At 39.4% G+C, this 22,405-nt stretch overlaps 1 protein-coding gene across 2 annotated transcripts in view; it reads left to right on the top strand.

Moving 5' to 3' along the window:
* The window catches only part of LOC104954126 (contactin-3-like), a 35,598-nt gene that overhangs the window by 4,615 nt on the left and 8,578 nt on the right, over positions 1 to 22,405 (top strand). For both annotated transcript variants that reach the window (XM_010781193.1, XM_010781192.1), the window contains 15 exons: positions 2,074 to 2,209; positions 5,079 to 5,254; positions 6,668 to 6,763; positions 6,894 to 7,097; positions 7,945 to 8,047; positions 8,386 to 8,570; positions 9,690 to 9,826; positions 10,978 to 11,107; positions 11,600 to 11,750; positions 12,022 to 12,149; positions 13,917 to 14,086; positions 15,433 to 15,550; positions 19,725 to 19,883; positions 20,759 to 20,908; positions 21,925 to 21,995. In XM_010781193.1, coding sequence (XP_010779495.1) covers positions 2,074 to 2,209; positions 5,079 to 5,254; positions 6,668 to 6,763; positions 6,894 to 7,097; positions 7,945 to 8,047; positions 8,386 to 8,570; positions 9,690 to 9,826; positions 10,978 to 11,107; positions 11,600 to 11,750; positions 12,022 to 12,149; positions 13,917 to 14,086; positions 15,433 to 15,550; positions 19,725 to 19,883; positions 20,759 to 20,908; positions 21,925 to 21,995 — 2,114 coding nt within the window. The remainder of the gene's footprint in view (positions 1 to 2,073; positions 2,210 to 5,078; positions 5,255 to 6,667; positions 6,764 to 6,893; positions 7,098 to 7,944; positions 8,048 to 8,385; positions 8,571 to 9,689; positions 9,827 to 10,977; positions 11,108 to 11,599; positions 11,751 to 12,021; positions 12,150 to 13,916; positions 14,087 to 15,432; positions 15,551 to 19,724; positions 19,884 to 20,758; positions 20,909 to 21,924; positions 21,996 to 22,405) is intronic.

Here is a 22,405-nt window from a genome sequence, read left to right as displayed (position 1 = left end):
TGCAGCAGATACACATAAAACACGAAAGGGAACATTGTAATTGCACCAGGAGTCTATCTGGGACTTTTACGTGTGACAGACGTTGACTTGCCTGTGAATAAAAATTAGAACCATAGTGGTTGCGTGATTACATGTGTTGTCCATTCTTTGAACAGCAAGACCGCTAACACCTATTTCAACAATTCACACTCCCTGTAATTGACATAATTAATAGATATGTTAGCTTCTCACCATCATTGCTGTGGCCACTGATGCTTAACGATCGTAACTGAAAGGCTGCCTGACAAACGTAAACATTCAGTCCAAGTGACTGCAAACTCTCGCGAGAGTTTTTACACTAGACGGACTTTTCTAGCCAGAACCGACTCAGCTGTTGACTAACATGGGGACAGCGGCCGGTCTAACGTATGTAATAAACATGGATCACAAGAAATGCTGGTTTTGACACCAGAAGAGGTTGAATATATATCGAATGCATATGATTATAATTAAATGAGCCTGCTATGCGTCCAAGAACAGGAGCAGCCAAGGATTAGAAAAATAACGCAATCGGAAGAAATGGAGCTTGTGTGTGTGGAGAACCAGTGGAGAACAGAGCAGCTGTCCTTGGGTGAGTGACCGGCGTTAGCTACCAGTTAATTGCTAACGTCAGTCAATACAACATTGTAAAGTAGCATCATATATAGGCTATAACTAAAGTAAGTATTGATAATATAGACGTACTGGCAGGACTGTTGAACTGATCCATAACAGAAACTAATGGGCAAGTAATCAGTCCGTATCTCCGCGTTACCTAATGCAACTCCACACTATAACTCTTAACGGTGCTGTGTACCGGACGGGGAGATCGCGAGATACGACTGACACTGTGAGATCTGGGCGGAGAAAGGTTTTGGGAGCCCTCCGTGACATGCCGTTGTAATGGCTTTTGATGGAAAGCAGCGTGTGTTAGTCGGGAGGGTGCACAGCTGATTGCAGCAGGTGAGTGGAGGTTGAGCCGGAGCACCAGCCACCACCGCCACACAAACATACACAGACTAGGTGGAAACAAACATTAAAGGAGACGGCTGTGAGCATACAGCCCACCACAGGTTCCTATGCAACTCCACACTACGTCTTACGGTGCTGTGTACCGGAGGGGAGAGAGAGAGAGAGAGCAGCAAAGGGGGGGAGAGAGATGTAATACGGTTTCCTGATAAAGCTGTGGAGACGGAGTAGGTGCTGCAGGGAGGTGGATGCACAACGCAACCAGGAACGAAAGCTAGCTCCGGTCCTTTTCCCGTGAGGGAAACTGTAGACTCGATGTCCTGACAGGCAGCTCACCATGATTACAAATGGTGAAATGCAATGTAAAATTACCGAAAAAATACCAGCTCACTAAATCACAACCGCTCAAACCAACTACAAACTACTACCGCGGATTGGGCAGAGAACGAGTCCGAGAAAGTTGCTCCCCCATGTGACGTAATATGACTCGTTTGACGTATGACGTTAAAAAAAAGCAGTTTTTAGTAGCAGAGCTCAAAACGGCTCCTTTTCCTCTGAATTCCTGCCCTTATGTCTTGTAAAACATATCAAATCCTGCATTAACATTTTTAATTGTAATTTTCAGGCAAGGTTGAGCATAAATGTAGTAAAAAAAAACAAAAAACTGCAAGTTGCTCTTTAAATCTATTTTAGTATACCTCAACAATGGAATTATGATCAGTGGAAATGGCCATGACATGGGACCTTTAAGTCTTATTTTAACTTATAATATACAACGATATACTAAAGCATTATTATATTTTATCAAATGGAAAATTCACAAAAAACATCTCTCCTTTTAAAGTCACAGGAATGTCATCCTGTTAAAGTTATTCAGCCTTTTCTTTACGAAGAATCTGCATTTTTGTTGCAAGATGAAATGAAAAGTATTGAGTCTCTCCCCATGTTTACTAATGTCCATCCTTCTATTATAACTGAGTGTCCTATTTCTTCCAGAAGAATGGAGGAAATGTGCAGGCCAAACTTTCCTATCAAAATGGGCACTTTTCTTCGGTTTTGCTCAGGCTGTCATTGTTTTTCTGACAGATTGTTTGGACACTGGATCGTACCATGGTCCAAGATGGAGGATGGAGCCAGGTGACTTGTTCATTCCTGTCGACTCCATAGAAGAAGAAGCTACTCTGACCTGTGATGCTAAGGGAACGCCATCTCCTCAGTACAGGTGAGAAATCGTTCAAATGAGGGCATGTGTGAGATAAAGATGCAGCACGTCATATGAGGTGTTCAATTTATCTTTACTTAAACTATTACGCATTGTGAAAATCAACAATCGCAAATTTGTTATAGAAATATAAATAGCAGCAGAAGAACGTTATAGTATTATCAGAAATGACCATCATCAGTTATTGCTTTCCTTGTATGAACCTAAAGGAAGTCAAGTGCAGAATCAGCAGCTATTCTTCTCTTGAACTTCGTCCCTGAAAGCGTTTTCATAGCAGCTGTCAATGTCATAAGAGGACCTTGTTTAATATAAAGTAAACATAACCTTTGTCTTCGTGGGGACATTAAATCAGCTTGAAACCGTAAAGTTACACATACAGTACATATATATTATTTATACTACTGTCAGCCTTGCTGCTCAATTCATTCACAGTAATGAAGATAAGGATTTAAAAGAACATTCTTCACATGGCATAAGCACGTCCTTGCTCCCCTTTTCATTTTCTCTAAATTAAACTGAAACGCTTACAGACACTCAAAGCAGGGGCGTCATTATGGCTTCACTCATTCATATTGACTAACACGCTGCCAATCTTCCTCTTGTCTCGCCAGATATTATCTTAGCGACACACGTGTAGCATCTTAATGCATCTTAAAGCTCCTCTTTTAAAACGCTGTGAGGCCGATGCACGTTGCTAGACACCATGTGGCACCAACAGACATTGATTACAAGTGTCTTTGGCGTTGAACAATAGAATTACTGCGGCACAGCCGGCACAGGCGAGATGAATGATAGCAGTGTGGAGTGCGTATGCTCATTATTTCAGGCTTTTCACATTCTTCGCCTAAGACCAGGTATTTCCATGTACTGATTAAAGGTGAGATGAGCATGTTGTAATGCGGTGCCTTGTCAAGCTGGCTGTGCCCGGCTCTGCAAGCCCTCCGCACCTCTGTGGCTCTTCTCTTGAAGTGTAAATAGGCTCCCTCCCCTCTCCTCTCTGTTCTCCCTTCCCCTTTCCTCTGCCAGACCTGTCACTCAAAAAGAGGTGAGTACACTGAAGTGGCATTATTGCTCATGGGAGAAAGCCACAACTAGTTTGAAAAAGCATATTCTCCCCAGCCAGTCATAAAAGTGATGCAGAGGGTGACTTGCTTTACCTTTACTTGACCTGAGGTATAACGCCTGTGGCTCTGAGCTGCAGTTTGATCCAGGATATCCAGTTTCTCTGTGGTCAGATGGTCAGACAACATGTGTTCACAAAATGAGTCTCAAGCTGAGTAACTCAGTTTTGGGGTTGATATTCAATCACCTGCCCAATGTTCAGGCCACCACTGAGGCACTTTAGGTCAAAAAGAGGTGATGGAGCTAAATGCAGCTGTGTGGTCACAGACCCTGAACACACACATGCATGTTTTAATAACAGAGTGAACCGTTAGGTGTTCATTGTACAGAAGTTCACACTGTTCAGCTCTAAGAAGTAAAGTCAACCACTATACATACAGAAATAAAATAAGTCTAAGTGTCTAGAGGAAGGCGGCAAGCACTCGTCGGCGTTCAATGGTTTGGGTATTCTGTAAGAAATTATTTTGGAGGTTATACTTGAAAGCTTTTGGAAAGTTTGCCATTATGGCCTCCCTGTCTTTCATTTTTTCTTTCATCACTTACGAGAAGTAGAATAAAGGATTGGGGCTGAAGGAGAGAAATTGTTCTTTTATATGCTTTGAGAAATATGATGGTAAATTCTTGAAAAGGGCTCTGTCCTTCAACCCATCACAGCTCCGTGTTTCACTAGCATTTAAAAAGAGAAGTGTTGTGGTGACAAGAAGAAGAGAATGTATTTTCTAACTGAATATTGGGGCTTCTTTACATCCATTAAACTAATTTCATTATTACATATTTTAGGTGATTCATTTATTTAATAGCACAATCTGATCCTGCTGCGCAAGGTATTATCTTTTCAAACTTCAACACTTAGCAGGCGCAATAGATGTAATGGAAGGTGAAAAAGAGTTTAAAAGGCATCCTTTGTTACATCAGCCCCTGCCAAGTGCTAATGTGTTGTCCTAATGAGAAGTCAAAGGTGGAATAATGTCACATTATGTAAATATAATGTGACAGAGATGAGGTTATTATGGGTAAGACTGATGATAATATCTATGATGGCTTCTAAAACCTTTATCTTCTGCTTCCCTTAAATAGCAGAAGACAGCTTTGTGTATGATAGTCTAAGATTAAACTTTAATGATCCCTGCGGGGGGAAATGAGATCGCTGCAGCAGCAAATAGTGGTAGAGCAAAATAAAGAAAAATAGAATAGGAACAGAAAATACAATATAAATAATGAATGTGCAATTTAAGTGTAATATAAACCAAAAACACTGGAGCATGTTGTAGAATAATGGATAAGAGAATTATTCGATTACAGGGACAAAACCATATGCAACAATCATCGAACATGTGCAGAATAGGATAGTGAAAACTATTCAGTTAATCCAAATCTAAATTGACAATAATTTAGGACTGTGAAGAAAACAAGAAAAACAACAGAGGGAATTCAAAATGCTTCTCAGTATATTTAGTCTTTTCGGAGTTACTTTATGACTTAGGAAACTTTGTTAGGAAAGTTAAATTCCAGCAGGATAATAATAAATGGCTAAAAATCACACAAGTCCATGCTGTTCATGCTTCAACCTGCAAGCCTGTGACTTCCTCCACACCAGCACAAATGTTCAGTGTATTATTCTTACTTCAAGTGAGTTACTACAGTGAGTTGTGTTCCCCACTCACCTCCTGTCAGACCACCTTGGTTGGTAGAAAAGAAATGGACGAGGCTTTTTTGCCAGGGACTGATGGTGTCTTTGCCCTCACAGATGGTCATTGAATGGGACTCTCATAAATCTGGGCCTGGATCGCCGGCGGCGTCTGTCTGGGGGCAACCTCATTATAAGCAGTCTGGACCGCTACCAGGATGTAGGAATGTACCAGTGCATGGCGTTCAACACTGTAGGAGCAATTCTCAGCAGGAGAGCCAGTCTGCAGTTTGCCTGTAAGTTCACGTCACTTTTTATTAAGAAATGGGATGGTGGTGTAACCGCACTTAGAAAAAATAATGCCGACGCACACCAAACTAGGTGGGCGACGCTTGTAATATTTATGAGTGCTACAACTCTGAGGCAATGTTAAATGCTGAAGTGGCATGGGGGCAGTTTTAGCGTGACGTCTATTCTTTACTTATGTTCGTTCTTGCTAACTAAGAATGAATACTTCATTTCACCTTGCTTAGCTTTATCAGAAATGTCATTGGTGTTTTATGTCATGTACTCTGGGGGGAAAATAAGTCAACCAAATTGTGTTGGGTATGACAAATACCTCAATAAGGACTCAATGCTGTGTTAATGTTGACTCCAACATAATATGTCGGGTTTGAGTAATGGAAATTAATAAAACTAACAGTACAAACATTTTTAGTACAATTGCATTGCCATACAAATAAGACAAACTGTGATATCCCTCACATTACATACACGTGGTGGTGAAAGCAGCAAACATCTGAAATGAGTAAAGAAATAAGTACTTACTGTTAATGTACTATTCATTGTACTTCAATTGTTGCAGATAACAAGAAAGTATCTTTTCACACCTTCTGTGTCTGGCCTTGCCGATATCTTTGGTTGTATTTCAAGCTTTTAGACATGCACTGCTGAGACATAATGACATAACAAACTCAACAACCCATTGTGCAGAAATAATGTCTTTGTTACACTATATAACACCTTGCTGATAGGATTTTTTTGTTATGAAATCTGTAAATAGCCCAAATGAAAACTTTGAAACTGATTGAAGAGAGGTTTGTGGCTTATATAGAGTGACCAGAAGATATCTTCATTGCCTAATACTACCAGGGGTTAGTGGAAAAACTTGACTCATTTGTGATGCTCATCATTTCACTATTTCCAATGGATAACATGTGTTATAATACTGTTTTTTGTGGTTTTCAGTTTATTTCTAAGCCATTACCAGGGGCAAGACTGAATAGTTGGTTGTTTAACCTACGGTAGTTATTGTTCTTATTTCTTATTAAGACCTGAAGGTTAATGGTATTATGTTTACTGCAATATGTGAAATATGACCAAACTGTTGGTTTTGTGTCCTTGTGGTTGCTACTGTATATATTGTATGTTGTCGTTTTTCCCCCTGAACTACTATAACAAGACACTTAAACACAAGCGCTTTGACATTATTGTCAATTGGTGTACGAAAAAAAGGATAGCAATATGTTATATCTCCCTGCACTTGTGCTTATACCTAAAAGCCTCTTCTCAGTCTGAACCTGTTTCATTCACTGAAGTGGAATTCTCCAGACAATATCTTTATGTGCTTGTGTGAGAGTATTGCTGTAAGCACTCCGATACATGTGAGCTCCTGCGGTGATCTTCCTTTTCATTTTTGTTTCCCTCAGACTTAGATCATTTCAAAGTCCACACCAGAAGCGCAGTGTCAGTCCGTGAGGGACAAGGAGTGGTGTTACTTTGTGGAACGTCCACTTCCTCAGGAGGTAAACCTTCATCCTGGCTTCAAACTGTGCAGTTGTTTAAAGTTGAAGTGGCTTGTAGAATAAAGTATACCATTGCCAGCATTAATTCACCTTTTTTACCATCACATTTAAAAATCTCTTTTTCTTCCAGACCTTACGTATGCATGGGTCTTCAATGAGTACCCTTACTTTGTTCAACAAGACAATCGGCGTTTCGTCTCCCAGCAGACGGGAAATCTTTACATCGCCAAGGTTGACCCCTCAGACGTGGGCAACTACACTTGTGTGGTGATGAACAGCATCACAAAGGGCAAGATTCAGAGCTCACCTACATCTCTGATCCTCAGGACAGATGGTAAGAAGCCCAGCTCAAGGCCGCGATGTGACAAGTGTGCCTCACAGCCATGTATTAGGGACCTTTCCTTTGAAGGTAGCTTTAATCATCGCACTTGCATGAGTGCTCTTTGTCGTGTCGTGCCTCGCTGTCGTTGAGTCACCGAGCGCTAATGCTTGTAAGTAAATAGTTGCTCCTCCATGTAGGCCAGCAAACAAAGCACCCAAATCTCCTCGTTGCTGACTTAGCTCTCTTATAATTTCGCATTGCCTTTAAAAGCTTTTCTCTGTGCTTTCACATGAACTCTCCAGCGCGGTTCTCTTTGGTCTGTTGTTCTATTCTCTGTCACGGCTTCATAGAAAGAGTGAATAAAGATTGCCTTCCGATGAATAAAACATAAGCCATACGTCACTGGAACATTACATTGAGTGTTCTGGTGGCTCAACCAGTTAGTTTCCACTCAGTGTACTGTACATGTGGCTGCATACATTTAAATCTCATCGCATCGTTTTATGATCCTAGCCTTGACTGTCTTAAATACTGTTACAAACAATAAAACACAAGGGGTTGGGAGCTGCCCACTCAAGCTTTGAAACAATAGACTAACAGCCAGACTAGCACAAAAGACAAGATTTCAAATTCTACTCTATCTATTCCACCAAGAAGATATTTAAATTATTCCTTGCTGGTGTTTCAAGGCGCTCTGGCGACATTTAAGTGATGTACTACTAGAATGTTTGCTCATGTGTCTTTTATTTCTCCTCTGTTAGTTTTACAGTGCGATTGTTTGGTCCATAATGCAAACAATATTGCTTGTAAGTCATGAATAATGGAAGACTGAGCAAGTTCTTGTGCTTGCTCTTCATAGGAGTGATGGGCGAATACGAGCCGAAAATAGAAGTTAATTTCCCAGACAATGTACCCGCAGCAAAAGGATCAACAATTACGCTGGAATGTTTCGCCCTTGGGAAGTAAGCTGGATTGCTTCAAGCATGTTTTCAATCTTCCGCTGTCTTTCATTCCAGACATCTGGATTTCTGTAAAGTAAAGTTGCTTTGGCAATTATATTTTTTAGAGTGTGGCATCAAGCCATGATTGGTCTGCAAGCCATGTGAGACTGCATTATTTGTTGTCAGATCAGGGTAACTCTAAACCATTCTACGGCAAAAAAAAATACAGTGGCTTTAAAGCTTCATCAAACACTTTATCGCAGGATTACAGAGACCTGCAACCTGAGCTGCAATCTTAAAAGTTCAAACGGACTTGAATCGGGATCTCCGCTGAGGTTTAATTCCTCTGCGTCTTTCAGCCCTGTCCCAGAAATCACCTGGAAGAGAGCTAACGGCGTTCCCTTCCCAAGCAAAGTCAAAATGAAGTACTCTAATGCTGTGCTGGAGATACCCAGCTTCCAGCAGGATGATACGGGAGGATACGAGTGTGTAGCTGAGAACAAGATGGGCAAGAACATAGCCACCGGTCGGCTGGCCTTCTATGGTAAGACATATTTTCTTTTACTTGCTATGACAACAAAAAACATTGTACCGATTAAGTTATAATGTGTGAGTTCTTCGCTATGTTCCATCTGTCATATTCTCAATGTAATAAATACTGCTGCTGTCAGTGTCAAAAGAGTTGTTATTTGGTAATACGATCGATATGTTGACAGCCTATTGTTATTTACAGCTTTAACAAGTAATTTTCTTTCTTTCCACGCGGTTAGTGTTAATTTTACTGCAGTTAAATTTTTGGCATCTTGACTTACCTCAACTGCTGTTCCTTTTTTAAAGAGGAAGAATGACACTTTTGAGTGCAAATGCATGTAAAGTCAGCTGTGCCGATTGTTATGAGCACAACACTCTACCTGCTACACATTCTGTAAAGTTGTAAATGTGTAAGAGAAAAGAAGCTAGAAAGTTGTGTGCTGGATGTGGGAACAGACCCAGGGCGATGTTTATTAAACACAGAATTAAGGTAGTTGTTCATGACAGCTTCCTGCTTTGTGGCGTGGCGTTTCATGCTAATCTTGACTTGCCGCAGGCAGCTGACACATTTAAGTGATGAAGCGGAGTGAAACCCTAGATTCACTCCTCTCTCCCCTGTAAAGACAAGTCTATTTTCTAACTTATTGGAGCTGTCACTCTATTCATGCTTTCCTTTGAACTATTTTCTCAAATTCAATTTTCAAAATGTAGGCCTAAACAGGTTTGCTTAAGAACAATTGTATTGGTCCTAAAATAAATGCTCTACCATTTCAAATATTAAAGAGGTTTATTTACTTTTGGTTTTTGATATCATACCAGCTTCTTAAGATTTTAGGATTTAGATTTGGCTCGCTTTAGAGTTACATTCAATTATGATTTATTTTGCGCGATGGGGAAGTGCAAACTCAAGCAGACATGGATCAGATCAATAAATGCCGATTCCTAAAGTTTTTTTTAATGCAAATGTTCCTTCTTCTACCAGTATAACTGCAAAATAAAAATGTCTCAATAATTTAAATATGTAACTTAAGAAGGTCTTAAAAAGTCTTCAATTTATCTTCAAACCTGCTGAAACCCCAGAGATATTATGCTCCTTAAGTAATTTCACTGGTTCATATTTGTGTTCCCTAAGCCAAGCCTCAGTGGATCCAGGCCACGAAGGACACGGCCCTGGCCATAGAGGAGAGACTTTACTGGGACTGCCGAGCCAATGGCAAGCCCAAGCCCGCCTACACGTGGCTGAAGAACGGCCAACAGCTTCTCTCTGAGGTAAATTACTGCCCGTCTTCTGCCACCTACCAATGTTTTATTTTTAAAGACTTAATCCTCATCTTCAGCGCATCCTTTTATTTTAGAGAGCCTGGCGTCAAGCAGAGTGCGATGAGAGGCGAGTGTAAACGTCTTGCTGAGGTGTGCCAGTGATGAGACATGGATGTAACTGTCTCTTATTCCGCTCTACCTTGGCAGATTACACAGTCTTAGAGAGTGGATCAGTGTAGTCCCTCCGAGATTGCTCCATTTCATCTGAATGGAGTCGTGGTTGTTTTCATTATTCATGGTGCATGTTTTAGCTCCTCCAGATTTAGGGACAATGGGTTTAATCTACTGTGAAATATGCTATACGGCTGCACACCTTACCCAGGACCACCAGGGACATACATAGCTTTCAACTTGACTTGACTTCAATATGCTGCTGTTGCTTTATCTTCTCAGCAGCATTTGGTAATGCTCAATGCGAGCACCTGCTTCTATAACAACAGCAAAAAGCTTTTTTTAAATGTCATTCTATGATTTGATTTTAACAATATATGTACTGTTGCAAGATCAAAAACGTGATTGTTTAACTAAAAGGCAGTATTGTTTACTTTTCATGATATCAGTTTCAGACACAATGTAAGCATACTTTTGTGTAAATGTATAATCTTTAATTCAAAGAGAGAGCTTAATCTTCACACGCTAAACAGAAACAATATACGATTAGACCATAATGTGTGTAGTTGCATGGATTGAGTTACATACAGTAAGGGTTTTAATGAAAAACCTTTACCTGTTTCACCTCAATAAGATATATCCTGGCTTAATCATTCATCAGAAATAAAATAAAGACATATATTTATAACAGGATGCTGAATTTAGCCACACATACACACATTTTGCAAACAAATTTTTCACTACAGGATATTATTACAAGCTGAATACTGGTTAACATGATAGTGAGAATATTTGAAAAAAAATATGTTGTTTGTGCACTGACTCTGATGCATTCACGGCAACATAATCCTGATTTGATCTTCGCCCATTGACATTGCCTCTAACCCAATCCAATTCTTATTGAGCTTTGCCAGAGCGCGCTGAGCAAAGCAAAAACCTACCTTCAAGTCTTAAGCAATAATTGCTTTCTTTCATCCTTTTCTTCACAGGACAGAATCCATGTGGAGGACGGAGTCCTGTCAGTGTCCGCGCTGACACTCTCTGATGCCGGCATGTACCAGTGTGTGGCTGAGAATAAACATGGTGTCATATATTTCTCTGCTGAACTAATGGTTTTAGGTACGGTGGCATTTATCTCTCCTTTAAATCCTCCAATCATTGTTGCCGAAGAATCTTAAAGGTCATCTTACTGTCATTCTTAAAGGTTGTCTGGATTAGTGGATAATGGGGTCAGCGAGGAGGGTTTGATGGGGCCAAACACATTTAAAAAATATTTTCCCCTTCATGATATCCTGATTTACTTTGAAGTTAAGGTGAGGATGGGGTAGTTGATTCAAAATGAACGACAAAAATGATCTTTATGAGTAAAACCAATTAAAGATGCAACATTGTTGGTCCCTGTAAATCCATGTTCTTTATAGAAAATGGAACAAAAATCACCAGGAGTGATTGGATTATATATTTATTTTCTCCCATCACAAATGTTTCAAATGTCTGTCTCCATTACTTTCCAATTTGATGATTTTCCCAGATCAAACAGAGGCGTGCTTCAAATGCCCTGTGAGATTTTCTGCAGGCTTGTACTAAAGTCAGTTTACTGTTTCCCATCAGCCTCTCCGCCAGACTTCACAGGAAACGTCCTCAGAGCTTTGCTCAAAGCCAAGGCAGGAACCACAGTGACTTTAGAGTGTAAACCCCAGGCCTATCCCATCGCCAGCATCTTATGGAAGAAAGGAAACCTCCCTATCCACACCAACGACAGGTAATGACTGAACTGAACCTGCTTTAATTAAGCCAGAGGACCGATGGCTGTGATAGGAATGTACAATTAAAGGCAATTCAGTATTTCCCATCGTATGTTTTCTACCTTGTTAAGTCCAAACGATCAATATCCCCCTTCACTTACACTGCTTCTCGTTGCCTATGATAATGAAGAACACTGAGACAAATCCAGAATTAGAGTTTATCTAATGACAATATTATCTTTTGTTCTCTGAAGTTGGATTGCAAACGGGTGTCTCTGTTTGCTTTAGGATCACACTCTCCCCAGATGGAACATTGAGGCTTGCCAACGTGAGCAAGTCTGATGCAGGCAGCTATACGTGCTTCGCAAGGAATAGATTTGGCATGTCAAGTACAACAGGACGGCTCCTCGTTACCGGTAAGCTCCACTGTGACATAGCAGAATGTTTATGCATCCCACTTAGTTAGCAGAATTTATCTCAGTATGGATTAACGCAAGGGAGAGTTACTGTGGCGCAAAGAGTCGATAACTGGTGGGTGGAAACATAAAGAAACTTCAGGTTTTCCTCTGAGGAGCGAGTCAGAAACTTTAGGAGCTGTCTATCCTTCAAGGACTTTACAAAATTAAATTAAATCCTGAAATCATTTTGTTATATTATTTTAAATGTCATTTTTGTTTATTTATTGATTTGAAGGGGTGTAATGGTTACTCAAACTCGACTTCAACTTAAAAAAAAACCTTTTTGTCTTTCAGTTTAATTCCATTGAGTTGTTAAGTGCGGCTGCAATAACGCACTTGGAAGGTGTTTGAAAAAATACTCTATCATTGTTTTCTTCAAAGCAGTTGAAACAGCCAATTTACTGCAACAAATGAAAGTGCCCTGAGTGGAGGCAATGAAAGCGTTAGTGAGGAGGTGTTACAGATGCTGTTGTTGTCGAGCGTGTGCTTCCAGTGGAGTGTTAGTAAAGTGTTCTCTTATTGGTTTTATTAATGTGCTGAACGCTATTGTCTGCCACTGTAACTGCCAGTTGGGGGGGTATTTTTCAAGGCCATAATGCAGTCAGCGGCACAGAGCCACGACCCAGACATTGATTATTACTAGCTTAAGAACTAAGGGGACATTTTTACATCTAATTTCCTTACCCCTCGAGATTCTACTCTATAAGGTAAGATGTAAGAGTGAAAATCCTCTTGCTTTGTGCTGCACCTTCTTTATTTGATTCTAGCAGATTCATTATCTTGATTTTGAAGCACGACAGACTTGGTCCAATCATTGCTTTTGTAGACTTTGAAGCAACGCCCCTTCATTTATGTTCTGGATGCACAGAGCAGCCCATTACATGAAATTTTATCTGATCCGCACTGTATTGTAATTGCTATCAGGATTTCAGGAGATTATTCAAGCGGTGTCAGCTTGGAGTATTAGGCCATTTTAGTAGTGGCAGGCTGGTATTATCACATTATTCCACTTAAGACTTTGATGAGACCTTGCTTTATATAGATAATTCCCTGCCTGTGACTAAGTGTATTATAGCGCATGTAGCCTCACTGTTGAAACCAGAGGTGGGAAGTAGTGGAGTACAAATACTTTGTTGCTGTACTTAAGTACATTTTTCTGGTATCAGTACTTTACTCCACTGCTTATTTTTCTGACGACTTTTACTTTACTTCTTACATTTTTAACAAAAATACCTGAACTTTAAACTTCTTTTATTTTCAAAACAGGCACATTACTTTAGATTTAATCTGTGTTTGGTGGCGTGATCATTATTAATGAAAACTTTGTCATTTTGCCATTGTTCAGCATCGAAACATTCATTAGCTAACAATGACATTATTGTTCTATTAATATAAAGTGAGGTCAGTTACTTTATAAAACAGATGGTAGTTATGGGTACTTAATTACATTTCGAAGCCCATACTTCTTTACTTTTACTTGAGTAAAGAAGTTTAGTCAGTACTTCTACTTTTACCAGAGTATTTTTAAACACGAGTATCTGTACTTCTACTTGAGTAAAGGATGGTTGTACTTTTGCCATATCTGGTTGAACTTCTACTGCAGAAAATCAACAATACACTGCTCATCTCGTTTCATGTCGCAATGAATATCTTATGATCTGTGTTAGATTGGCAGCCACCCTGTGAGAAATGACTCTCTCTCAATTTTTCATTTTTTTCGGGCAGATCCAACCAGAATCACCCAGGGGCCCGTGGACATGGAGATCATAGTGGGCGAGAGTATCGTGTTACCCTGTCAAGTCTCCAGTGACCCCGTCCTTGACGTTTCTTTCTCCTGGGCCTTCAACGGACAGCTGATCGCCAAGGGAGACGGTCACTTTGAGCTAGTGGGTGGGGTGAGTGACCCCGCAGTCATACTTCTTCAAAACGTGCGAATGGGCAGTTGGCACCTCTCACCATCTTGCTTCACTTCATCCCTGCCATTAGTTAAAAGAGACAGCATGTGGTTTGACACCCTGGTATTTCTTGGAGAGATTTGCTGTGGTTAGTTTTGCTGCAATGGGTGTGATACCATCCTTTTTTGCAATTTTAAAGAGTCTCCTTGGAGGCATTACAGGCTGTGGGAATGTGAAGATGTTTAAAAAGGAAGCTCTATTAAACCATTCAGCCCCTCTCAGCTTCCAATAGTACGTTTGTGAATAGAACCATGCTATGTCAGAATACACATGAAACATCATATAGTTATGCCTTAGTTGCTCAGCCACTGTGACAGGTTGTCCTCTTCTTTTTAAGTACACTTCCCTTACATGAGCTTACCCTTCTGAAGTAATCTATTTTCAATAGTTTGGTTGCTATTCAATTCTTTTCAAATCCTTTTTTGACATAGCTTGCTGCTCCATAACAGAAAGGGAATACATATTATAAGAGGTGTCTTGGCTGAGCCCCAAATGACAAAACATTTTCATAACACCCTCAGACCTTTAGAGATTAACCATTCTTCCTTGTGTGTGTTTGACTGACAATGTTCTTATCTGTAAAGAGACTCCCCCAGAAATGCTAGAATGTCCCCAGTCCAAAGAGATTATCAACTTAACTTTGCTGCTTCAAGGAATTTAATTTCCATAATTAAACCACGTTGGCTCTACTGCCACATTTGCCTGTCAATACCAAGAGAACGATTTCACCACTAATTTACCGTTTGCTGCTTAGGGGTGTCCTCTCAGATGAGAATCTAGAGGGCCTTTTTTTCCTCTCCAATCGATCCAAAACTGGCTGAATTCAAACGTATTAGCTTAGTTGTGTAGTTTCTTGCAGCAGGTCTTGAAGGCGATGATGATGACCTCTGCAACAAGCGAGAAGAAATAGCAAAAGCCTTTTCAGACACAGAAGTTCCATTTGCAGCATACAACTTCTGTGATTTTTGGCCAAGATGCTTTTTATCGGGATTCATCTTGGACTGAAATGTGCGACTAAAAGGTTCTTTCATATTCAGGATATTTTCATAATGCTCGCCTTTATGTCTGCGACTTGAAGAAGTGTCGAGACGCGTAGTATGTCTAAAAATATCTTCGGTGTTAAATATCTTTAAAAACAGGCTTTTCTGCAAAGTTAAATAACTGAAAGATGTGCAAACGCTCAGCTATTTACTGCACCTTATATATGCCTCGCTGCATTCTTTAATAAGCTGTCACAGGGTCTGTTATCTTTCATGCTACATAAAGCTTTCTCTCCCCCCATGTAGAGAACAGCAGGGGATCTGATGATCAGGAACATTCAGCTTTACCATGCCGGAAAATATATCTGTGTGGTGGACACGGACGTGGAGAGCCTGTCAGCCGTGGCTGTATTGATTGTCAAAGGTAAGAAAACCTCTTCTCTGCTCTGCAGTTACTAATTAAAGCGGGGCTTATAGCCAGGGTTGTTTTTAGTTCTTCTTTTAAAAAGAAGTGGAAATAAAAACTCTACACTTAACTGTAAAGGGTGGACAGTAAATGGACTGCACTTATATAGTGCTTTTCTACCTTAACGGAGAAAACGCTTTCCAATTTGCCTCTTGTACACCCATTGACACACACACACACACACACACACACACACACACACACACACACACACACACACACACACACACACACACACACTGGAGCTGCAAAGCGAGGCTGGCCTGTCCTTCGGGAGCAACTTAGGGTTCAGTGTCTCGCTCAAGGACACTTGGACATATAATAGCCGTAAAGTGGCTGATAGATGTAGCCAACAGCCGACAATAAAAATATGTCTGCACTCTGTAAGGATAACCAAATAAAACCTGTGTTGCAAAAAATAAAAGGAAATACATATTTTGGAGACATTATATGAATATACTGAGAATATAAAGACTGCTCGACTGCCAGGGCGTATAAGGTTCACTTAGGGTTTTAAACTCAAATGGTTTGTGTCTCAGCCAGTGATTGCAGTGCAACCAAAATGCCCATATCCTCATGAAAATGATTCTGGATGTCATCACAGAATCCACAGTTTTTATGTCCTGATTATTCCTGGTAGCAATTGCTTGATTACATCAAATAGAGGAGGCTTGCTTTTCTTTTATATTGCTTTCAGGGGTATTTGTGGGAGCAGAGAATTTGAAGAAACTGTGAAAATGTTCTCTCTCTCTCTCTTTTTAATGACCAATTTTCAATATTGTTGCAATGTACTTGACAGTACAATGTTTAGATGCCTGTCTGTGCTCACTCATGCAATATGTAGTGCTCCGGAGAGACACGATTGTCAAGAGCTACATTGGGCAGAACAAAATAGAACAACCTTTGTTTTGTGTTTTCGGGGAGAGGCAGATTTGTGTTGCTTGAGTGAGAGGAGGGATGTTTCTGGCTTCGATCAATATGTCAAATAGCCCAGCAAATTGACACTACGCAGATATGTTGAATGTCAGATGAGGTGAGCAATGATATTGGTGTCGAAATTTGAAACGGTTGAATCCATATCTTTATCTTCTAAAGATACCCACCAATGACTCGGTGTTAAAGATCTTCTAAGCAAATGGCATTAATAAGCACTCCTGTCCAATTGGCTGAGGACTAAGCTGAAAAAAGTCTGTTTTTCAAGCAGAAGCAATATCAAGGCCCTGGAAATGGATTGGCCCAGTATTGACTGGAGAGAAACTTGTCTGTGATTCAGATTGTGCATTATTTACACTTCCTGCTCACGGCAGCTGTCATGGATGTCTCATTGCTCGGATCGAACAGCTCCAAATGTTGGGCGACAAAGCATGAAGCCGGATAGAAAACCAGTCATGGGGGGCAGAGAATGGATTCGCTTGATCACAGCTGAACACCACTAACAAACTGACAGTGATCACATGTCCAGTGTCCTGTTGGGAGACCCCCACTACCTTTGTACCCATCAAAAATAAAAGACACATTATTTCTAATTATATTCAAAATACCATATTAAGCATACCAAAGATACAATCTGTGGTCATCTAGTCACATACTACCTATGTAAAAGTATGAATGCAACAATAAAATAATACTTTATTGCCTGTAAAAATCCTCCATACAATGTTCTACGTAAGTTAAATTAGGTAACTTCCCATCAGCGGCAAAATATTCATTATTTTGTGAATTATTAGACTTTTTTTTTACATTCTGATTCATCGTGGTGCTATGTATTTAGTTGTAACTACTTCAATTAACTTTTAGGTAGCACCGTGCAGTGGTTCCCAACCTGTGGGTCTGTCCTCTTCAAAGAGTCTAATCTAAGGGGTTGTGAAATTATTAATGTGATGGAATAGACGACAAAAAATGGTCTACATAGATCTTTTTTATTTTTTATTTGAATTGGACAATGTGACTGTTTTTGGATCAAATAGATTGTTTAAGTGGAACCATTTGAGTCACTCTTTTGGTGCTACTGCAAACTTTTTTTATTAAATACATTTATTGAGTAAACATATTTAGTAACACATTATTTTCAACGTGTCGCTGTCGGAGTCTGGATAATTAAAAGGGAAGATGCTGTATTTATTTGAACTACTTTCGACCAGAAAATGGTCCTGTGTTGTATATATTATCTCAAGCAATGGGGATGCTACATCAGGAGATGTTGCTTTGATTCTTTTAAATTGTAATTTTTAAAAGCTGGGAGAAACACATTAAATAATAAATTCACAGAGATGGATAGCTCAAGGCTTGACAAATAAAACCTTGTCTTCTTGGCTATATATACTGTGAGAGTGTAGGAAAGTGTCTGCATTTGCGTGTGCTCAAAGAAATGCTATTTTAATGTAAAGACAACACTTTGAATAAAGCATCACTCATTTAACTGTGATAATAATTGTGCCAGTGTCATTGCGCTGGTAGTTGTGTGAATCACAGCAACAGCTATTAACTTTAATGATTATACTTAGTAATGTGTATTATTGGTGTTATTGGCAATGGAAACATATATTACAATCACATAATATTAGCTGGTGACAGTATCTCAGTGATTTTGAATGCTGTCTCCTGTCTCGCTTCACTCCTCTCGCAGCAGTGAAGGTCAATGATAATCGCTCCCGACACAAAGATTCTCGAGTGATCATCTGGGTTCTTGTTTTCCACAATGACAGAGGAAAATGTTTTAGATCCCTCTCCATGATGCCTGGCAAACACTTCACCGGGTGGTGGTGGTTATGGAGAAGGTCATGTTATACCGAATACATCATGGCCATTAGCATTCAAACCACTTGGTGAGCACTTGAGCTTGTTTGACAGTTGCATTATCATCATCGTCCTGGAAGACATTACATAGAAATACACACCTAATATACAACAGTCAGGGCAACACAATGTGATTTATCATTATTATTTAATTATTTATAAAACAAATGATTATTTATATTCAATTCTGACATGTGCAACTCTTTATATTACACATTTGGGAAATATTTAAATCAGATCAAAATGATATCAACATTTCTGTAAGTATTCATAATACCGCCAGATAATGATTTGCCCCGTGCCAAGTTCACGACAAAAGCCCGGACAGTGTGTCCATATTAATAACAGATCATTTGAACACCCTAAAGACAATGACAGCACCCTCTTGCCTCAGCCAATGAAATATAATTAAGAGGATAAGGAATTGATCCCTGATTGTGTGCTCCTTAATATGTATTACTGAAGCCAGTGTATTAAAGGTTTTTTTTTAATCAGGAGCTGCTAATGAGTTTTACAAAGATCAATATCACTAAAGCCATGGCTTTAAGGCCAAATGTACTGTATGTGGGCATCACGCTCAATGCTTCTGTAAACAAAAAAATGTAGTTCAGCAGTTCCTTGTTTTGCATAGATGCATGTATTACGTATCACAGCCCTGCTGCATGAACTATTGATTGTTTGTTAAAATAATCATTAAACGCCTTAATAATTAGAATATTTTTGCTTCACATTATGAACTAGTACAGGGGCAGTGTGAGCAGAGCTGGGCGAGTTATTATTCTGCGGTCTGTCTCACAGCTCTCTAGTGGTCCATTATTTCTGATGAGCAGACACGTTCATTAGAACAGGAAACAGTAGATGAAGCCAAACTAAAACATCACACTGCTTAATTGGTGGGATAATGAAAATAAATGATAAAACTCTAGTTCTTTATGTCTATGAGGCTCCTTTTCATCTTTTACCTTTTAATTTGACTCCCTGCATCTACTTGCGTCTGCTCTTTTATCGATCAATTACCGGGAAGACCATGAAAGGGAAAGATTACAAGTATGTTGAATACTAAAGGAAACAAATCCTGAATTAGCTTCTCATATCTTTGTAAAGGGCATACGTTCTCAAACTTAAAGCTTTTTAGATATGTTTTTCTCTCTCTAATGCGTATTCCAAGATACAAATGAATAGTAATCAGTTGTTGCTCTATATATAGAGGTGTTTCTTATGCAAATGAGATTGCAGTTCATGTTTTGCTTGTAGTATGTGTGGTGTAGCATCCACATTCTGCCGTCTGGTGTGCGTGTGCGAGTACCTCACAGTGTCTTTTCTGTTATTGGGCCAGGCTCCCCCACCCCCCCAGACTCGGTGACGGTGGTGGAGGTGACAGACAGTACAGCCCAGCTGGCCTGGAGTCCCGGCAGAGACAACGGCAGCCCCATCACCAATTACCTCATCCAGACCAGGACTCCCTTCACCCTGGGATGGCAAAGGGTTAACACAGGTAGGCGGCACTTGAAGATGAAATGTCCTCTCATACCACATGTAATGTTGCTCAGATAATTCATAGATCCCCGCAGGGAAATACTCTGACTTCTCTTCCGGCTTCAGCTGGGAGGTCAAAGCGTAGGGTCAGCTGCAGAACGAAGGCTCTGGAGAAGGGAGGGATTCAGGGTCTTACTCGAGAGAACTAGAGGTCATCGCTGCTGCTTTTACATGATCTCATTTAAACCACTGAAAGGACCTTTACACCTGACAAAACCCTTTTCATCTGCTTAAGTGAAGTAAAGTCTCTGTGGAAGACATACGACTTTTGTTCCAATGGAGAGGGGAAAGCATTTATTTGAAGAGTCTGGAGACACAAGCTTTCATTTTACCAGTTTATTACACTTCATTGTACAAGGGAAAACTGTACATGAGTGAAAGTTAGCTTAGAAGGTAAAACCTAGCAAATCTACAGATTTATTTTGGCATCTTTCAGGTCATTATTTAGTTTATCCAACGATCATTTGGGAAAATCATTTGGCATTACTGTACCCAACTTTACTTTATTACCTCTGCCTTTCATGGATTCTAAGTAATTGGGTGCAATGAGTCACCACATTGCAGCGTCATCAAATTAGGTCATACAGTCTTGTGTATTTGTATGTCAGTTTAAGGTTGTTTTTTTAAGCTTTTGCTGAACAACACAAGATAAGGAAAGAAAGATTTCTAACTGTGTTGACATTCTAGAATCAAAACTGAAGCTGACCTCCCATTCATCCCAAAGAAATACTTTGTTTTTTAGAGATTTAGTTATCTTGTTTAAAAATTATTCCTGGTATTATTTGTATTATTATATATATTTATGTACACTGTATTATTTCTGTTTTATTTCAGTCCCAGAGATGATCGATGGAAGCACACTGACAGCCACTGTAGTGGACCTTAATGCCTGGGTGGAGTATGAGTTTCGTGTTTTGGCCAAAAACAGTGTTGGGGTCGGAGAACCCAGCCCTGTGTCGGTCAAGACCAGGACAGAGGACGCAGGTACAGTCAAAGCAATTGACTTTTCTTTTTTTTCAATACAATTAAAAAATTAGACTGCAAACAATAAAAAAACATAAACGATAGAAAATTAAACAGATGCATCTTGATAACACAAACACACCACTTATATCAGCATGAATAAAAAACACATAGGAAATATAATAAAACAATATTTTTTTAATCAAAATTAAAGACAAAACATAAAAGTTGATATTACAAATGTATGTCATTATTATGCAGAAAAACATTGACTCTCTCTGAGGCTAAATAAAAATAACAATTATATTAGACTCAACACCTAATGTTATTTTTTAGTCAAATTAAATATTGTCATAATTTCTATTAAGTACACTGATTGATATTTTACTTGCTAACTTAAGGGGAGTCACTACAGGTGAATAAGTGAAACTGAAGAGTTTTTTATGTATGAGTATGACAAGAAAAAAAAACTTTAAAGATTTGTATTATAAAATTCCATACATTTTGAAAGACACTACAGGTAAATAATAAAAACATCTTAAGCAATCCACCATCAAACAAAGACTATCATTTTTTGTATTGGAACGTTTCTTCAATGTTATGTTTGGATATTCAAATGAGGCATTTTCCTTTGCTTACTTTTGGTGAATTAAGGGGCACTATACAGGCGCAAATAAACAAAAATATAAAAATAAATAAATATCATAAAAGTATTTTTTTCTGAAAGTCTGAAAGGAAACAAGTAAAACGGCCCAAACACTCAAAATCTACCAGTAGAAAGAACTATGATTTTTCCTGAAGTGTCGCCCAAAACACTATTATCCCAGCCCTGTGTCATCACGACTAGGGCAGAGGACACAGGTACAGAAAATAATCCCTTTGGTCCCCTAGAATCATTTGTCCTGATCTGGAAGAAACTATGATTTGCAATAAGACACATTTTCTTAGTATTATACTACCATCTCTTCTTGTAAACTTTCTCAAGCCTGATGTGTTTCTCGTACGGAGGTGTGAGTGATGAAGCTCTGTGTTTGCAGTTCCTGACGCGGCGCCAGGTGACGTGGGTGGAGGAGGTGGGAGCAGGTCAGAACTGGTCATCACATGGGAGGTAAGTCATCAGTCTTATGTTCTAGTCTGTTATTCAAAGTGCCTGCAGTTAATCTTTTTTATCCTTCAGTGAGGTGCTTAATATTTCTCGCTAAATCAAAGCCTCTGCTCGGTTTGGCTTGCGGGTGTCATAAATTTCGAGTCAATTGAAGTCTGGCGTTGTAATTTCTTATTTAAAGAGTCTGCATGTAAAGCAGCAACAACGTAAACACAAGCAAAACACTTAATCTGACAGTTATTGTCATTTATGAAGATTGGATTTTAGGTAAATTACTGCTCAGCCAAATCTGCAAATGCTCAAATCTAGCAATAAGGTAAACCAGTTCAAATAATAGAATAATGTAGATATTGAAGAAGCCATTAGTTGTCTAACGCTATCTCATTATATTCCTTTTCTCTTTTCATTAAATA

Source organism: Notothenia coriiceps, unplaced genomic scaffold (assembly GCF_000735185.1).
Source record: "Notothenia coriiceps isolate Sejong01 unplaced genomic scaffold, NC01 NC01_scaffold00022862, whole genome shotgun sequence".
Classification (NCBI taxonomy): domain Eukaryota; kingdom Metazoa; phylum Chordata; class Actinopteri; order Perciformes; family Nototheniidae; genus Notothenia; species Notothenia coriiceps.
Note: the sequence above shows the minus strand (reverse complement) of the source record. Positions and strands in the feature narration are given on the sequence as shown.